Source organism: Aquila chrysaetos, unplaced genomic scaffold (assembly GCF_900496995.4).
Source record: "Aquila chrysaetos chrysaetos unplaced genomic scaffold, bAquChr1.4, whole genome shotgun sequence".
Classification (NCBI taxonomy): Eukaryota; Metazoa; Chordata; class Aves; order Accipitriformes; family Accipitridae; genus Aquila; species Aquila chrysaetos.
Genome location: NW_024470391.1, coordinates 86,254 through 98,802, shown reverse-complemented (window position 1 = coordinate 98,802; position 12,549 = coordinate 86,254). Strand labels below are relative to the sequence as shown.

Below are 12,549 nucleotides of genomic sequence, written 5' to 3'. Positions count from 1 at the left end.
TTGCTGCCCCCCCGCCTCCTTCTTCCCCCCCCCCTCTTGTCCCCCCCATCAGACCCCCCCCAACACAGCGATTTAGGGGCTCTTCAGGGTTTTTTTGGGGGTGCAAATAATTACAAATGTCAGCAAAAGGAGGGAGATGCTGGGGGGGAGGGGGCACAGCCCACCCATGGGTGCTGATCTGGCTGGGCGGGGCCCAGCTCAGCCTCCCTGCCCCCCCCCCAGCCCCGGGGGGGTCCCCCCCCCGTTCCGGGGGGGGTCACGCCTGGACGTAGAGGTTGCTGTAAGCGTTGGCCTCGTCGGCGGGGCGCATCTCCAGGACCAGGGTGCTGGGGGGGGAAATGGGGGAGGGTCAGGGTGGGGTGGGGGTGCCCCCCTGAACCCCCCCCATGACCCCCCCAGAACCCCCCAGTTTGTACCTGTGGGAGCTGAGCAGGCGGAAGGTCCAGCGCTGGTCCCGCAGCTCCTCGATCAGCTGGGGGGGTGGGAGTGGGGTAGAGGAGGGGTCCCCAAATATGGGGGGAGTCCCCAGGGACGTGAGGGGTCCCCTGCACCCCCAGGGATCAGGAGTGTCCAGGGTCGGGGGGGGGGGGTCTCTGCCCCCCCCCCCCCGGGTTTGGGGCCCCAGGCGTTGGGGCTGGGGGGGGGGGGCTGGGGGGGGGGCTCACCTGCGCGGAGCCCACCTGCCACACCTGCACCCCGTGGCGCCAGAAGGCCTGGACGCAGCCGCGGACCAGTGCTGGGGGGGGGGGGGGTCAGAGCCAGGCACCCCCACACACCCCCTGGTACCCCTCTGGCACCCACAAGACCCCAGCACCCCCCCAGCACCCCTTGATCCCCCCAAGTTCCCTCCCAGCACCTTCCTGTATCCCTTGACCCCCCCAGCACCCCTTGACCACCCCCCCAGCACCCCCCTGACTCCCCATTTCCCCCCAGCCCCCCTGGCCCCCAACACCCCCCCGAGCCCCCCGGCCCCCCCAACCCCCCGCACCCACCCACGGCCTCCACAGCCACATCGAAGGAGATGTCGGGGGCTGCCAGCCCCTGGGCAGGGGCTCCCTGCAGTGTCACCAGCTTCACGCTCCCTGGGGGGGGACACATGGGTCAGCCCCCCCACCCCGGGACCCCCCTGGCCCCACCTCGGGGGACCCCCAGCCCTGCCAGGGCATCCCTGTCCCATTGCCCTGCCTCCACCGTGGGTGGATGGACGGACAGACAGGTGGGTGGGTGGATGGACGGATGGATGGATGGATGAAGGACAGATGGATGGATGTATGGACAGACACGTGTGGATGGACAGTGGAGAGATGGACAGACAGACATCCCCCTGGATGGATGGGGGGATGACAGACAGATGGGTGGACAGACGGATGAACTCAGGGATGGATGGACGGACAGATGGACTCACGGTCCAGCAGGACCAGCACGGTCTCGCTGTCCAGCTGCGTCACCTGCACGGGGCCGGGGCAGGAGGGCTCTGCGGGGTGGGGGGCAGCAGTGAGGGGGGGGCCTTGACCCCTCTCTGCATGCCCCAACCTGGGTGAGGGACCCCCCAAATCCTCCCAGGCTGCAGATAGACCCTTCTCGGCAGAATACGGGACCCCCAACACCCCCCAGGCTTGGCACAGGACCCCCAACTCCCCTCTAGGTCCCCTCAACGGCATAGGGGACCCCCAACCCCCAGGGATCCCCAAATCATCCCAGGGACCCCCAGACTGAGCACAAGGACCCCAAATCCCCCAGGTCACCCCAAATCCCCCAGGACCCCCAGACAGAGCACAGGGACCCCCAAATCCCCCAGGTCTCCCCAAATCCCCCAGGGACCCCAAATCCCCCCGGCTGCCCAGCCAGAGCACAGGAGCCCCAGCTCCCCAGGCCCCCCCCAAGCCCCTCCGGCCCCCCCAGCCCGGCTCACCGGAGCCGGTGTGGGCGAACCAGGAGGTGAGGGAGTTGAGGTTGATGGTGTGGAAGAGGACGGGGTGGGCGGGCGAGGGGCCGGGGCTGACCCCGATGCAGACGCTGGGGAACTCCTCCCCGGGGGTCACCAGCAGCTCGAACACCCGCAGCGGCGACGGCAGCGGGAAGTCAAAGTGCTGGGGACGTGGGGACATGGAGAACCACCGTGGGGACATGGAGAACCACCATGGGGATGTGGGGACATGGGGACACGGGGACATGGGGAACCACCATGGGGATGTGGGGACATGAGGACACGGGGACATGGGGAACCACTATGGGGACGTGGGGACATGGGGACACAGGGACGTGGAGAACCACCATGGGGACATGGAGAACAACCATGGGGACATGGGGACGTGGGGACATGGGGACCCACCACGGGGACACGGGGATGTGGGGGCATGGGGACCCACCACGGGGACACAGGAACATGGGGGCTGCTGGTGACATGGGCCGGGGGTCAGGGGGGCTGTTGGGGATAGGGTGGGGGGTCGGGGGTCCCCACCTTGACCAGCATGAACTTCTGCAGGGGCTGGTACCACTGCAGCAGCACCACGCCAGCATCCAGCGCCCCGCACAGGTAGTGACACCCCGTCTGCTCGTTCCTGGCTGGGGACACCCGGGGACCCCGTCAGACACCCCCCTGAGCCCCCACTGTCCCCCCCCCAGACCCCCCACGCACCCACGCAGCAGGTCCGGCAGCCCTTGGTGTCGGGGATCTTGATGGAGGTGACGTTCTTCCTGGGGGGGGGGGGGATGGGGACACAGTGGGGACCCCTGGGGTGCAGCCGGACCCCGGGGTGTCATCCCCCCCACCTTGGCCCCTCATGTGTCCCCCAGGCTCAGCCCAGAGCTGGGGGGTCCCCATGTCCAGGTGGGGGGGTGATGGGGGTCCCTGTTACCTGGGCAGCAGGGTTAGGGGGGGGTCCCCCCATTATCTGGGCAGCAATGTCAGGGGACCCCCATCACCCGGGCAGCAGGACTGGGGGGCTGGGCCCCCCCCCCCCGTACCTGGGCAGCAGGCGGTGGGGGGAGATGTGCACCCCCGGGCGCTGGTCCCTCTTGCTCTGCTCGTAGAGCCCCAGCAGGTTGTGGGAGTAGAGCTGGGGGGTCTTCCCTGGAGGCGGGGGGGGACGGGGGGGTCAGCGAGGGTCTGGGGGTCCCCAGCCCCCCCAAAATCCCCACACTCACCTGAGACGGACATGAGGATGTTGCTGATGGAGTAGAGCCAGGAGGTGCGGCTGTGGTAGAGCTGGGGGGGGGAGATCAGGGGAGCTAGGACCCCCCCCGGACTCCCCAGGCCCCCCCCCCCCCCAGCCCCCCCAGACCTACCAGCTCCAGCGTGGCCTCAGGCTCGCTCTGGTTCAGGATGAAGATCCCCTCCTCCGCTCCCAGGATGAGGTGGGGGTCTGGGGGGGGGGGGGGCATGGGGTCAGGGGCCGTGTCCGTCCGTCCCCCCCAGCCTCCCCTCACCCCAATATGCCCTGAGGTCCCCGAGGCACCCCAGTGTCCCTGATGCACCCCAATGTCCCCGGTGACCCCATTCCATGTCCCCAGTGCCCCTCCAATATCCCCAGTACCCCCCAATGTCCCCACCCAACGTCCTTAATGCACCCCCCCAGTGACCCCAATGCCCCCACCCCGTGTCCCCAATGACCCTCCCAATGTCCCTGGTGCACCCCACGTCCCCGATGCGCCCCATGATGTCCCCACGGTACCCCAGTGCCCCCCCCCCCCCCCCCCCCCAAACCCACCGTGGGTGGTGGGATGCGTCCAGGTGGTGGTGGCCGTCACACGCAGGGGACACCCATCAAACACCTTCCGGAAGAGGGACCCCTCCTGGGGGGCCAGGGGGGTGAGGGGGGGCAGGTATTGGGGTACACCCCCCCTAGCCCCCCCCCCGGCACTCACGTGTGGCCTGGGGGTGGCCCCCCCGTTGTCCGCAGGGACCTGGAGGGGGGACAGAGAGGTCACGGGGGGTTGGTGACAAAAAGGGGGACACACACAGGGTGATGGGGAGGGCTCACCACTCTCCGGTTCTTCTCCGTCTTGGGGGGCAGCAGGGGGGGGTCCTCTCTGCAGGGCCCCGACCAGAGCACGGGGTCTGGGGGGGATGATGGTGGGGTCGGGGGGGGCGTGGGATGTCCATGTCCCCAGTGTCATCCCCCCCGGGACCCCCAGATCCCCCACCAGCCTGCGCCCCCCCCATCTGCCCCCCATTCCCCCCTCCTCCGTCCCTGTCCTACCTGAGCTGGCAGCCAGTGGCCCCCCCCGGGTGGGGGCCGGGGGGCAGAGCCCCCCCGCGGGGCCGCTGGCACAGTGCACCAGGGCCGGGGGGGGCGGCTGCTCCAGGAGGGGTCCCCGGGGCCGCGGGCGGGGGTCTTCGGGGGGGCCCTCGGCTGAGCTTGTCCAGAACTTAGGCTGCCAAGGGGGACACACACGAGGGGGGAAGAGGGGATGGGGGAACAAGGGGTCAGATGGGGGGCACGGGGGGGGGCCCAAGGCGGGGGGGGCACCCCCTCCTCAGCACGGTGTGGTTGGGCTGGGGGTCCCAGTTTGGGACTGGTGTCTCCCCCCCCCCAGTTTGGGACTGGGAGCCCCCAGCCTCACCCTGAGGGTCCCAGGTTGGGGACAGCTGGTGTCGGGGTCCCCTAGCCATGGGGGGGGCACTCACCTTGGGGGGCAGCGGAGGGGGTACATCGTGGGGCAGAGTGGCACTGGGGACAGAGCGCAGTGTCAGTGGGGGGGGGAACAGGGGTGGCCCCCAATTTGGGGGGGGGGGCGGGGTTGGGGACAGGGGACGGTACCTGTTGGAGTCACCGCGGCTGGGTCTGTTGGGGGGGGGGGAGGGGAGGCAGGTGAGATGGGGGGACACGGGGGGCCCCCACCCTGCTGAGTGGGGATGATGCCCAGGGGACGGGATGGGGGTGCAGGGTGACATGGGGGGACAGGGTGACATCGGGGACGGTGTCACCCACATGTCAACATCATCGTAGTCGTCATCATCATCGGAGGCATCGTCCCTGTGAGCAGGTGGGCATGAGGCCATGGCCTGCCCCCCCCAGCCTGTGTCCCCCCCCCCCAGTGTCCCCTCTGTGTTCTCCCACATGATCCGATGTCCCCTCCGTGTCCCCGTGTCCCCCCCATCCCCTCTCACCGTGTGCTGCCCTCGAACCCCATGCCCCCATGTCCCCCCCCAGTCCCCATGTAGCCCCCCAGTCCCCGTGTCCCCCCTGGTGCCCGTGTCCCCCCCATCCCCTCTCACCGTGCGCTGCCCTTGGACCCCCCCACTCTCCTGCCGCAGCCGGGCTTTGCTGAGGACACCTGGGGGAGAGGGTCAGGGTGGGGGGGGGGGCTGCAAACAGGGACCCCCCCCCAGGAGGACCAAGACCCCCCAGAAGACCCCAGACACCCCCAAACCCCTTGGTTCCACCCAGGGGACCTCCAGCCCCCCCTCATTCCCCCCTGGCTCCCCACAGGGCCCCCACAGGGCCCACAGGGCTCCCCAGGGACCCCCAACTGCTCCGGAGCCCCCCCCAGCCCCCAATGTGGGTGGGGGTCCCACGTACCGGGTACACGGGGGGGGTTGCCCTCCTTCCGCCAGCACGGGCCCCCGCCAAGGGGGTGCACTGTGGGGACAGGGTGACGGCATGGGGACATGGGGGGGACACGGGGGACCAGGGGACACAGGGATGGGGGACGGGGGATGGGGGGTACAGGGGATGTGGGGGGGCACAGGGGTAGGGGACATGGGGACACAGGGGATATGGGGGTCACAGGGGACATGGGGACACAGGGGAAACACTCTTGGGGGGGATGGATGGACACTCACGGTGGGGGCCGGGGGGCGGGGGCCGGTGGGTGGAGTGGATCCGGTGGGGCACGGGAGGGGGCAGCTGCGAGATCAAGGGGTGACAGGGGCCCCCAGTGCCCCCCCCAGTGCCCCAGTCCTTCCCAGTGCCCCCCCCCCAGTCCAGTCCCCATAAGACACCCAGTGCTCCCAGTCCCCCCCAGCCAACCCCAGCTCCTCAGTCCCCCCCAGCCCAGGGCCCCCAGTCCCCTCCAGTGACACCCAGTCCCCCCCCATGTCCCCTGCGTCCCTCACTCCAGTGGCCCCAGTGCCCCCCCCCGTCTCTCCCAGCACTTCCAGTTCTCCCTAGCGCCCCCCCTCATCCCCCCCAGTCCCGTGCCCCAGTGCATCCCAGTCCTTCTGCCCCCCCAGTGCCCCCAGCCCCACCTCGGGCTCCTCCTCCTCGGGGTTGCAGCCCCCCAGGAGCCGCTCGGGGTCCCGGAGCTTTTCCAGCAGCTCCAGGGTGAGGGTCCGGCTCAGCCCCGGCTGGGCCACAAATTGGTGCTGGGGGATGGGGACAGGGGACGTGGGGACGGGGTGAGGATGAAGATGAGGATGGGGATGGGATGGGGACAGGGATGGGATGGGGATGAGGATGATGAGGATGAGGATGGGGACAGGGACAGGGACAGGATGGGGATGAGGATGAGGATGATGGGGATGGGGATGAGGATGGGGACAGGGACGGGAGGGGGATGAGGATGATGAGGATGAGGATGGGGATGGGATGGGGACAGGGACAGGATGGGGATGAAGATGATGAGGATGAGGATGGGGACAGGGATGGGATGGGGATGAAGATGATGAGGATGAGGATGGGATGGGGACAGGGACAGGATGGGGATGAGGATGATGAGGATGAGGATGGGGACAGGGATGGGATGGGGATGAAGATGATGAGGATGAGGACAGGATGGGGATGAGGAGCAGGGATGCATTTAGGGAGAGGGACATGGGGACAGGAGGGGGACGAGGCTGGAAGACGGGGGGCAGGGCTGGCACTGGGGATGGGGACAGGACGGGGAGCGGCGGGGGGGGGGCTCGTGTCCCCCCCAGCCTAGTTTGGGGGTCCCGGGGGGCTCACGCTGAGCATCTTGGCAGCACTGGGCCGTTTCTTGGGGTTCTTAGTGAGTGTCACCTTGACAAAGTTGTGGAAGGGGGGGGACCTGAGGGGGGGACATGGTGAGGGCTGAGGGGACCCGCTCCACCCTGCCGGGGGGGGGTCCGGCCCCCCCCAGCCCCCCCACTCACCATTTGGCCTTGTCCTTCAGCTTGGGGGGCTGGTACCCGCTCTTGGACATCAGGAACAGCACCCTGGGGTGGGGGGAGTGGAGGGGCATGTCAGGGCGACCCCTCCACACCCATGGGTGCCAGGGGACGGGGGGGGGAGTGTGGGGCGGTCCCCGCTCACCGCAGGGGGTGCAGGTCGAAGAGGGGGGGCTGCAGCTCGGCCAGCTCGATGGCGGTGATGCCGAGCGCCCAGACGTCGCAGCGATGGTCGTAGCCCCCCGTCTTCTCCACCGCCGCCACCTCGGGGGCCATCCTGGGGGGGGGGGGGGACGGGGAGGGGGGGGGCAGTGTGGAACCGGCCCCCACCACCACCCAGGACCCCCCCCCGACCCCCTCTCACCAGTATGGGGTGCCGATGAAGGACATCCGCCGGGCGAAGGTCGCAGTGATCTGCGCCGCGATCCCGAAGTCGGCTGGGGTGGGTGTGTGGGGGGTGTGAGGGATGGGGGGTCCCACAGACCACCCCCAGGACCTAGACCCTCCCCCAGCCCCCCCGGAGGGGAGAGGACCCAGGTGTCTGGGCTCCAGCCCCCCCTCACCCTGTTGCTCCCCCAGGCATCCAAGGGGTCACCCCCAACACCCAGCTGCCGCCAGCACTCCCGGCCCCCCCTTTACCCCCCAATTCCCCATTGCCCCCCCATAGCCCCCCAATTCCCCATTGCCCTCCCATTGCTCCCAGCCCCCCATAGCCCCCCCAATTCCCCCCCTTGCTCCCCCCAGCACTCACCCAGCTTCACCTCCCCACTGTCATTGATGAGGATATTGGCTCCCTGCAGTGACGGGATGGGGTCAGCAGGCTCCCCCCCGGCCCCCCCAATGTGTGACACTCCCCCCCAATGTGTGTGCCCCCCCCTTGTCTCCCCCCCCCCTTGTCCCCGCTACCTTGATGTCCCGGTGGATCTTGCCCTGGGAGTGCAGGTAGGAGAGCCCCTGTGAGGATGAGGATGGGGGTCAGCCCCGGGGGGGGTGTCCCGGGGGGGGGGGTCCGGGGGGGCCACTCACCTCCAGGGTCTCCCTGCAGACATAAGCGATCTGCGGCTCCGAGAGAGGTCCCGTCACTGCGGGGAGGGGGGCTCAGTGGGGGGACCCAGGCATCCGGGTGCCCCCCCAAGAATGGGGGAACCCCAAAATTGGGGGTCCCAGCCCAAAAGCAGAGGGCCTGGACGCTTGGGTCCACAGCTGGCTGATGGAGGGGGGGGGGCCCGGACTCATGCCAGCCCCCGCCGTGCCTCAGTTTCCCCCCCCCCCGTACCGTGGTAGATGTCCTGCAGAGACCCCCCCCCCCACAGCTCCATGCAGATCCACAGCTTGTTGCACCTGCGCGGGGGGGAAGGGGTTAACGGGGTGCTGGGGGGGGTACCGGGGGGGGGGGATTTGGGGGGGCACCAGGGATACACAGGGGGTGTCGGGGGGGGGGGTGGGGCAATGGGGGGTTTGGGGGGGGTCGATGGGGTTTGGGGGGAATTTGAGGGGTTTGGGGGGCTGGGGGGGATTTGGGGGTGTTTTGGGGGACCCTCACCAGCTGTAGCTGCCGAAGTAGGCGATGATGTTGGGGTGCTGGCAGGAGCGGACCATCAGGATCTCCTGCTGCAGCGTGGCGCGGTCGTCGTCTGGGGGGGACACAGAGGCTTGCGGGGGGGCCGGGGGGGACACCCCAGGGGTCCCAGGGGGATCCTGAGGGGTATTGGGGGGGTCCTGGGGGTCCCGAGGGGTATTGGGGGGTCCTGGGGGGGTCTCAGGGCATCCCAAGAGCACCCCAAGTGGGTTGGGGGGGCTCAGGGACATTTCATCATCCCCATAAAGAGCCAGGGAGATTTAAGGGGTCTCGGGGGGTATGAGCAGGTCCTGGGGGGGGCATTGGGGGGGGTTTTAAGGGGTCCCAGGGGTTCCCGGGGGGGTATTAGGGGTTCAGAGGGGTGTTGGGGGCACTGAGAGGTGTTAAAGGGCCCCAGGGGGGTAGTGGGGGGGTGTTAAGGGGTCCCAGGGGGGTCCCAGGGGGGTATTTGGGGTATTGGGGATCTCAGGGGGTCTCGGGGTCCCCCAGACACGGGGGTCCCCGCCGCGGGGAGGGGTCCCCTCACCTGCCTCCATCTTGACAACCTTGATGGCGGCCAGCTCGCCCGAGGCTTTGCTGCGGGCCTGGGGAGGGGGGGGACAGGGGATCAAGGCCTCCCAGTACCTCCCAGTGCCTCCCAGTTCCCCCAGTGCCAGATGTGCTGGGGCCTCATGTCTCCGGTAGCAGCAGCGGGGGGGGGGGGGCCCTGGGGCTGCAGGTACCAGCATTGCGGGGGGGGGGGGGACTGAGAGCATTGGGGGGGAACTGGGAGCACTGGGGGGGAACTGGGGGTCCCTTTGCAGGCAGGGGGGCACCTCTCACCACCACCCACCACCCGAGGACCCCGGCATCCGGGTGGGAATGCCGGGGTCCCCCATACCCCAGGGCCAGATTTTTTGGGGGGGGTCGCAGGGGTCACCCACCCCCCACGCCCCAGACCCATTTTGTTTTGGGGGGGGGGTCCCCATCACCTTATAGACCTCCCCGTAGGTGCCACCGCCCAGGCGCTGCAGGACCTCAAAATCTTCCTGGGGGTCCCGGGTGGAGATGTAGAGGTGATGGGGGTCCATGGCAGCAGCCCCCCCCCCGGCACCCCTGTGCAAGGCCGAGTGGCAGGAGGTGGCAGGTGTCCCGTCCCTCCCCCCAGCCCCCCACAAGGCACCACAGCGGAAGGGGAAACTGAGGCACAGCCCACTGGGGACCCAGGCATCCGGGTGCTGCCCCACCCCCCCGGTTTCGGGGACGGTGGGGGCACCGGTTTGAGACCAGCATGTCCCCCCCCCGCCCCCAGTCTGGGCCCAGTTCAGCCTCACACTGAGCCCAGTGTGATCCCAGTGTCACCCCAGTTTGATCCCAGTATCCCCCGCTAAAAGCCAGGTTTGGCCTCAGTGTGGCCCATCTGCCCCCCCCCCCGCACCCCAGTGTACCCCACTGCGTCCCAGTGCCCCCCCCAGCCTGACCCCACTATGGCCCAGTTCATCCCAGTGTGACCCCCCTCTCCATCCCCAATACGGCCCAGTCCATCCCAGTGTGAGCCCCCCCTCCACGCCCAGTATGGCCCAGTCCATCCCAGTATGACACCCCCCCCGCATTGACAACCCCCTCCCAGTGTGGCCCCGTCAGACCAGGCCGACACCCCGCGCATATACTGGGTATACTGGGAAGAGGCGCTGTGGGCGTGGCCATGGGGACTCGATGGGAGGGGCCCGGTGCTGTTGGGCGGGGCCTGTATGTGTGGGCGGGGCCATTAGGGTATAACACCCCTCCGCCTCGCCCCACTCTCGGTTCCATCTTTTTGCGTTTGCGTGCCGCTCACCCCCCCCCCCCCCCCCCCCCCGTCGAGTCCTCCACCGTCCCGTTATGCCCGGCGATCGCCCGCCGAAAACGGAAGTTGCCTCGACTGCCTGAACCCGGTACCACCCTTCCGCTTCCGGCGGCACCGCTAGTCATGGCGCTCTTCGAGCAGATGCGGGCTAACGTGGGCAAACTGCTGCGGGGCATCGACCGGTACCGGCGGGGACGGGGGGGAGCTTAGGGGGACGGGGGGCATCGACAGGGGCCGGCGGGGGTGTGGGGGGGGGCGTGTGGACCGGGGCCGGCTCATGGGCCGGTAATGATGGAGGGACCGGAGGGAGGATGTGGAGGGGGTTGGGGGTGACTGGGAGCGCTGAGGGGATCCCGGGAACGGTGTGTTGGGGTCGGCGGGGCTCGGTACCGGGCTGAGGGTGGTCCGCGGGACGGTAACGGGGGGCGGGTTTCCCGGTGGGATGCGGCTGCCCCCTCCCCGCAGGTACAACCCCGAGATCCTGGCCACGCTGGAGCGCTACGTGGAGATGCAGGCCAAGGAGAATGCCTACGACCTGGAGGCCAACCTGGCTGTGCTGAAGCTGTGAGCGGGGCAGGGAGGGGAGACATGCTATGTCATTGTCCCCCTTTTCTCAACCCCCCTTCCTCCCACAGGTACCAGTTCAACCCCGCCTTCTTCCAGACCACCGTCACCGCCCAAATCCTGCTGAAGGCCCTGACCAACCTCCCGCACACCGACTTCACCCTCTGCAAGTGCATGATCGACCAGGCCCACGTATCTGCCCTGTGGCTGGGGGATCTTGAACCCCCCCCCCCAGCCCCCAAACTCCTCTTCCCTAGCCCCCCAAACTCCCTCCCTCCTCCAGCTCCCTCTGCTCCTCCCCACTGGTGGGGTTCACCCCATGGGACCCCTCGTCATCTGGCTGTTGACCTGGAGAGGTGAATTTAGGGGCTTGGGGGGGGTGCTGATTTGGGGGAGCAGCTGCAGTGGGGGGGGGCACAGCTCCAGATCCCTCTCCCCATTTTTTCCTTGACCCCAGCAGGAGGAAAGGCCCATCAGGCAGATCCTCTACCTGGGGGAGCTGCTGGAGACCTGCCACTTCCAGTCCTTCTGGGTGAGTCTTGCTCAGGGTGGGGGGCACCCCAAATCTAGGAGGAGTCGGGGCGTTCCCCAGCTCTTGTTATCTGGCCCCCCCGGGATGTTAATGACACACCCCCCCCCCCCCCGCCTTCTGCAGCAAGCTCTGGATGAGAACATGGAGCTGCTGGATGGGATCACCGGCTTCGAGGACTCCGTGAGGAAATGTGAGGGGGTTTGGGGGGGGGGGGGGGTTGGCAGCTGACATGGGGTCTTCTTCCGCAGTCATCTGCCACGTGGTGGGGATCACCTACCAGCACATCGACCGCTGGCTGAGATGTTGGGGGACCTCTCGGGTAAGGGGGTGACCGGAGGGTTTGGGGAGGGGGCTGGGGAGGACTGGGATGGGGACTGAAGCCCCCCCATATCCCCCCCCTCCAGAGGCTCAGCTGAAGGTTTGGATGAGCAAATACGGGTGGACAGAACCGGAGCCCGGGCGGATCTTCATCTGCAACCAGGAGGAGAGCATCAAACCCAAGAACATCGTGGAGAAGATCGACTTTGACAGTGGGTGTTGGGGAACGGGGAGACCCCCCCCCCCCCCCCCACCTTGGGGAGACCCCTGACACCCCCCTCACTCTCTTCCTTCTCCCGCAGGCGTCTCCAGCATCATGGCATCCTCCCTCTGAGCCCCTCGTTTTTACCGTCCTGTCCCCCCCGTTTTAACTTCGGGCTCTGCCAGTAAAGGAGAAGTCTCCAGGAAGCTGTCGTCCATTTTGGGGGGGGGGCTGGGGGGGTGACATCCCCCCTTTCCCTGGGGATGCAGCTTGGTTTGGGGGAACACGGGGGGGGGGGGGGGCAGATTCCCACCTCCGTGGGGTGGGAGTACTGTTGCTGGGAGAGGCTGTGCCCCCCTCCGTGTGTAGCCACGCCCAGTCGTCTGTGGTCACGCCCATCTATGAATATTAATGACCCCACTGTTCGCGTGGGGTGGGTCAAGTGTCCATGTGGGTA

At 68.4% G+C, this 12,549-nt stretch overlaps 2 protein-coding genes across 2 annotated transcripts; one reads left to right on the top strand and one right to left on the bottom strand.

The window, feature by feature from the left end:
* Positions 1 to 180: 180 nt before the first annotated feature.
* On the bottom strand, positions 181 to 9,739 carry MAP4K1 (mitogen-activated protein kinase kinase kinase kinase 1). Its single transcript, XM_041121886.1, has 33 exons — positions 9,623 to 9,739; positions 9,178 to 9,235; positions 8,616 to 8,706; positions 8,349 to 8,413; positions 8,099 to 8,154; positions 7,979 to 8,026; positions 7,824 to 7,866; positions 7,437 to 7,509; positions 7,218 to 7,349; positions 7,058 to 7,120; positions 6,891 to 6,972; positions 6,194 to 6,310; positions 5,783 to 5,852; positions 5,533 to 5,585; positions 5,222 to 5,280; positions 4,935 to 4,979; positions 4,764 to 4,787; positions 4,631 to 4,673; positions 4,203 to 4,377; positions 3,984 to 4,060; positions 3,868 to 3,906; positions 3,711 to 3,795; positions 3,289 to 3,365; positions 3,148 to 3,208; positions 2,968 to 3,073; positions 2,639 to 2,697; positions 2,462 to 2,565; positions 1,913 to 2,090; positions 1,406 to 1,474; positions 993 to 1,082; positions 666 to 736; positions 417 to 472; positions 181 to 326 (listed from the first exon to the last, which is right to left on the bottom strand). The coding sequence occupies exons 1-33, from the start codon at positions 9,719 to 9,721 to the stop codon at positions 257 to 259; spliced, it is 2,538 nt and encodes an 845-aa protein (XP_040977820.1). The 5' UTR covers positions 9,722 to 9,739; the 3' UTR covers positions 181 to 256.
* A 651-nt stretch (positions 9,740 to 10,390) lies between these two features.
* EIF3K (eukaryotic translation initiation factor 3 subunit K) lies at positions 10,391 to 12,294 on the top strand. Its single transcript, XM_030006645.2, is given in 9 exon segments — positions 10,391 to 10,658; positions 10,942 to 11,040; positions 11,112 to 11,232; positions 11,498 to 11,572; positions 11,696 to 11,762; positions 11,821 to 11,865; positions 11,868 to 11,891; positions 11,977 to 12,102; positions 12,193 to 12,294. Coding segments are annotated over 9 exon segments (648 nt in total). The 5' UTR covers positions 10,391 to 10,599; the 3' UTR covers positions 12,225 to 12,294.
* The last annotated feature ends 255 nt before the right edge of the window (positions 12,295 to 12,549 follow it).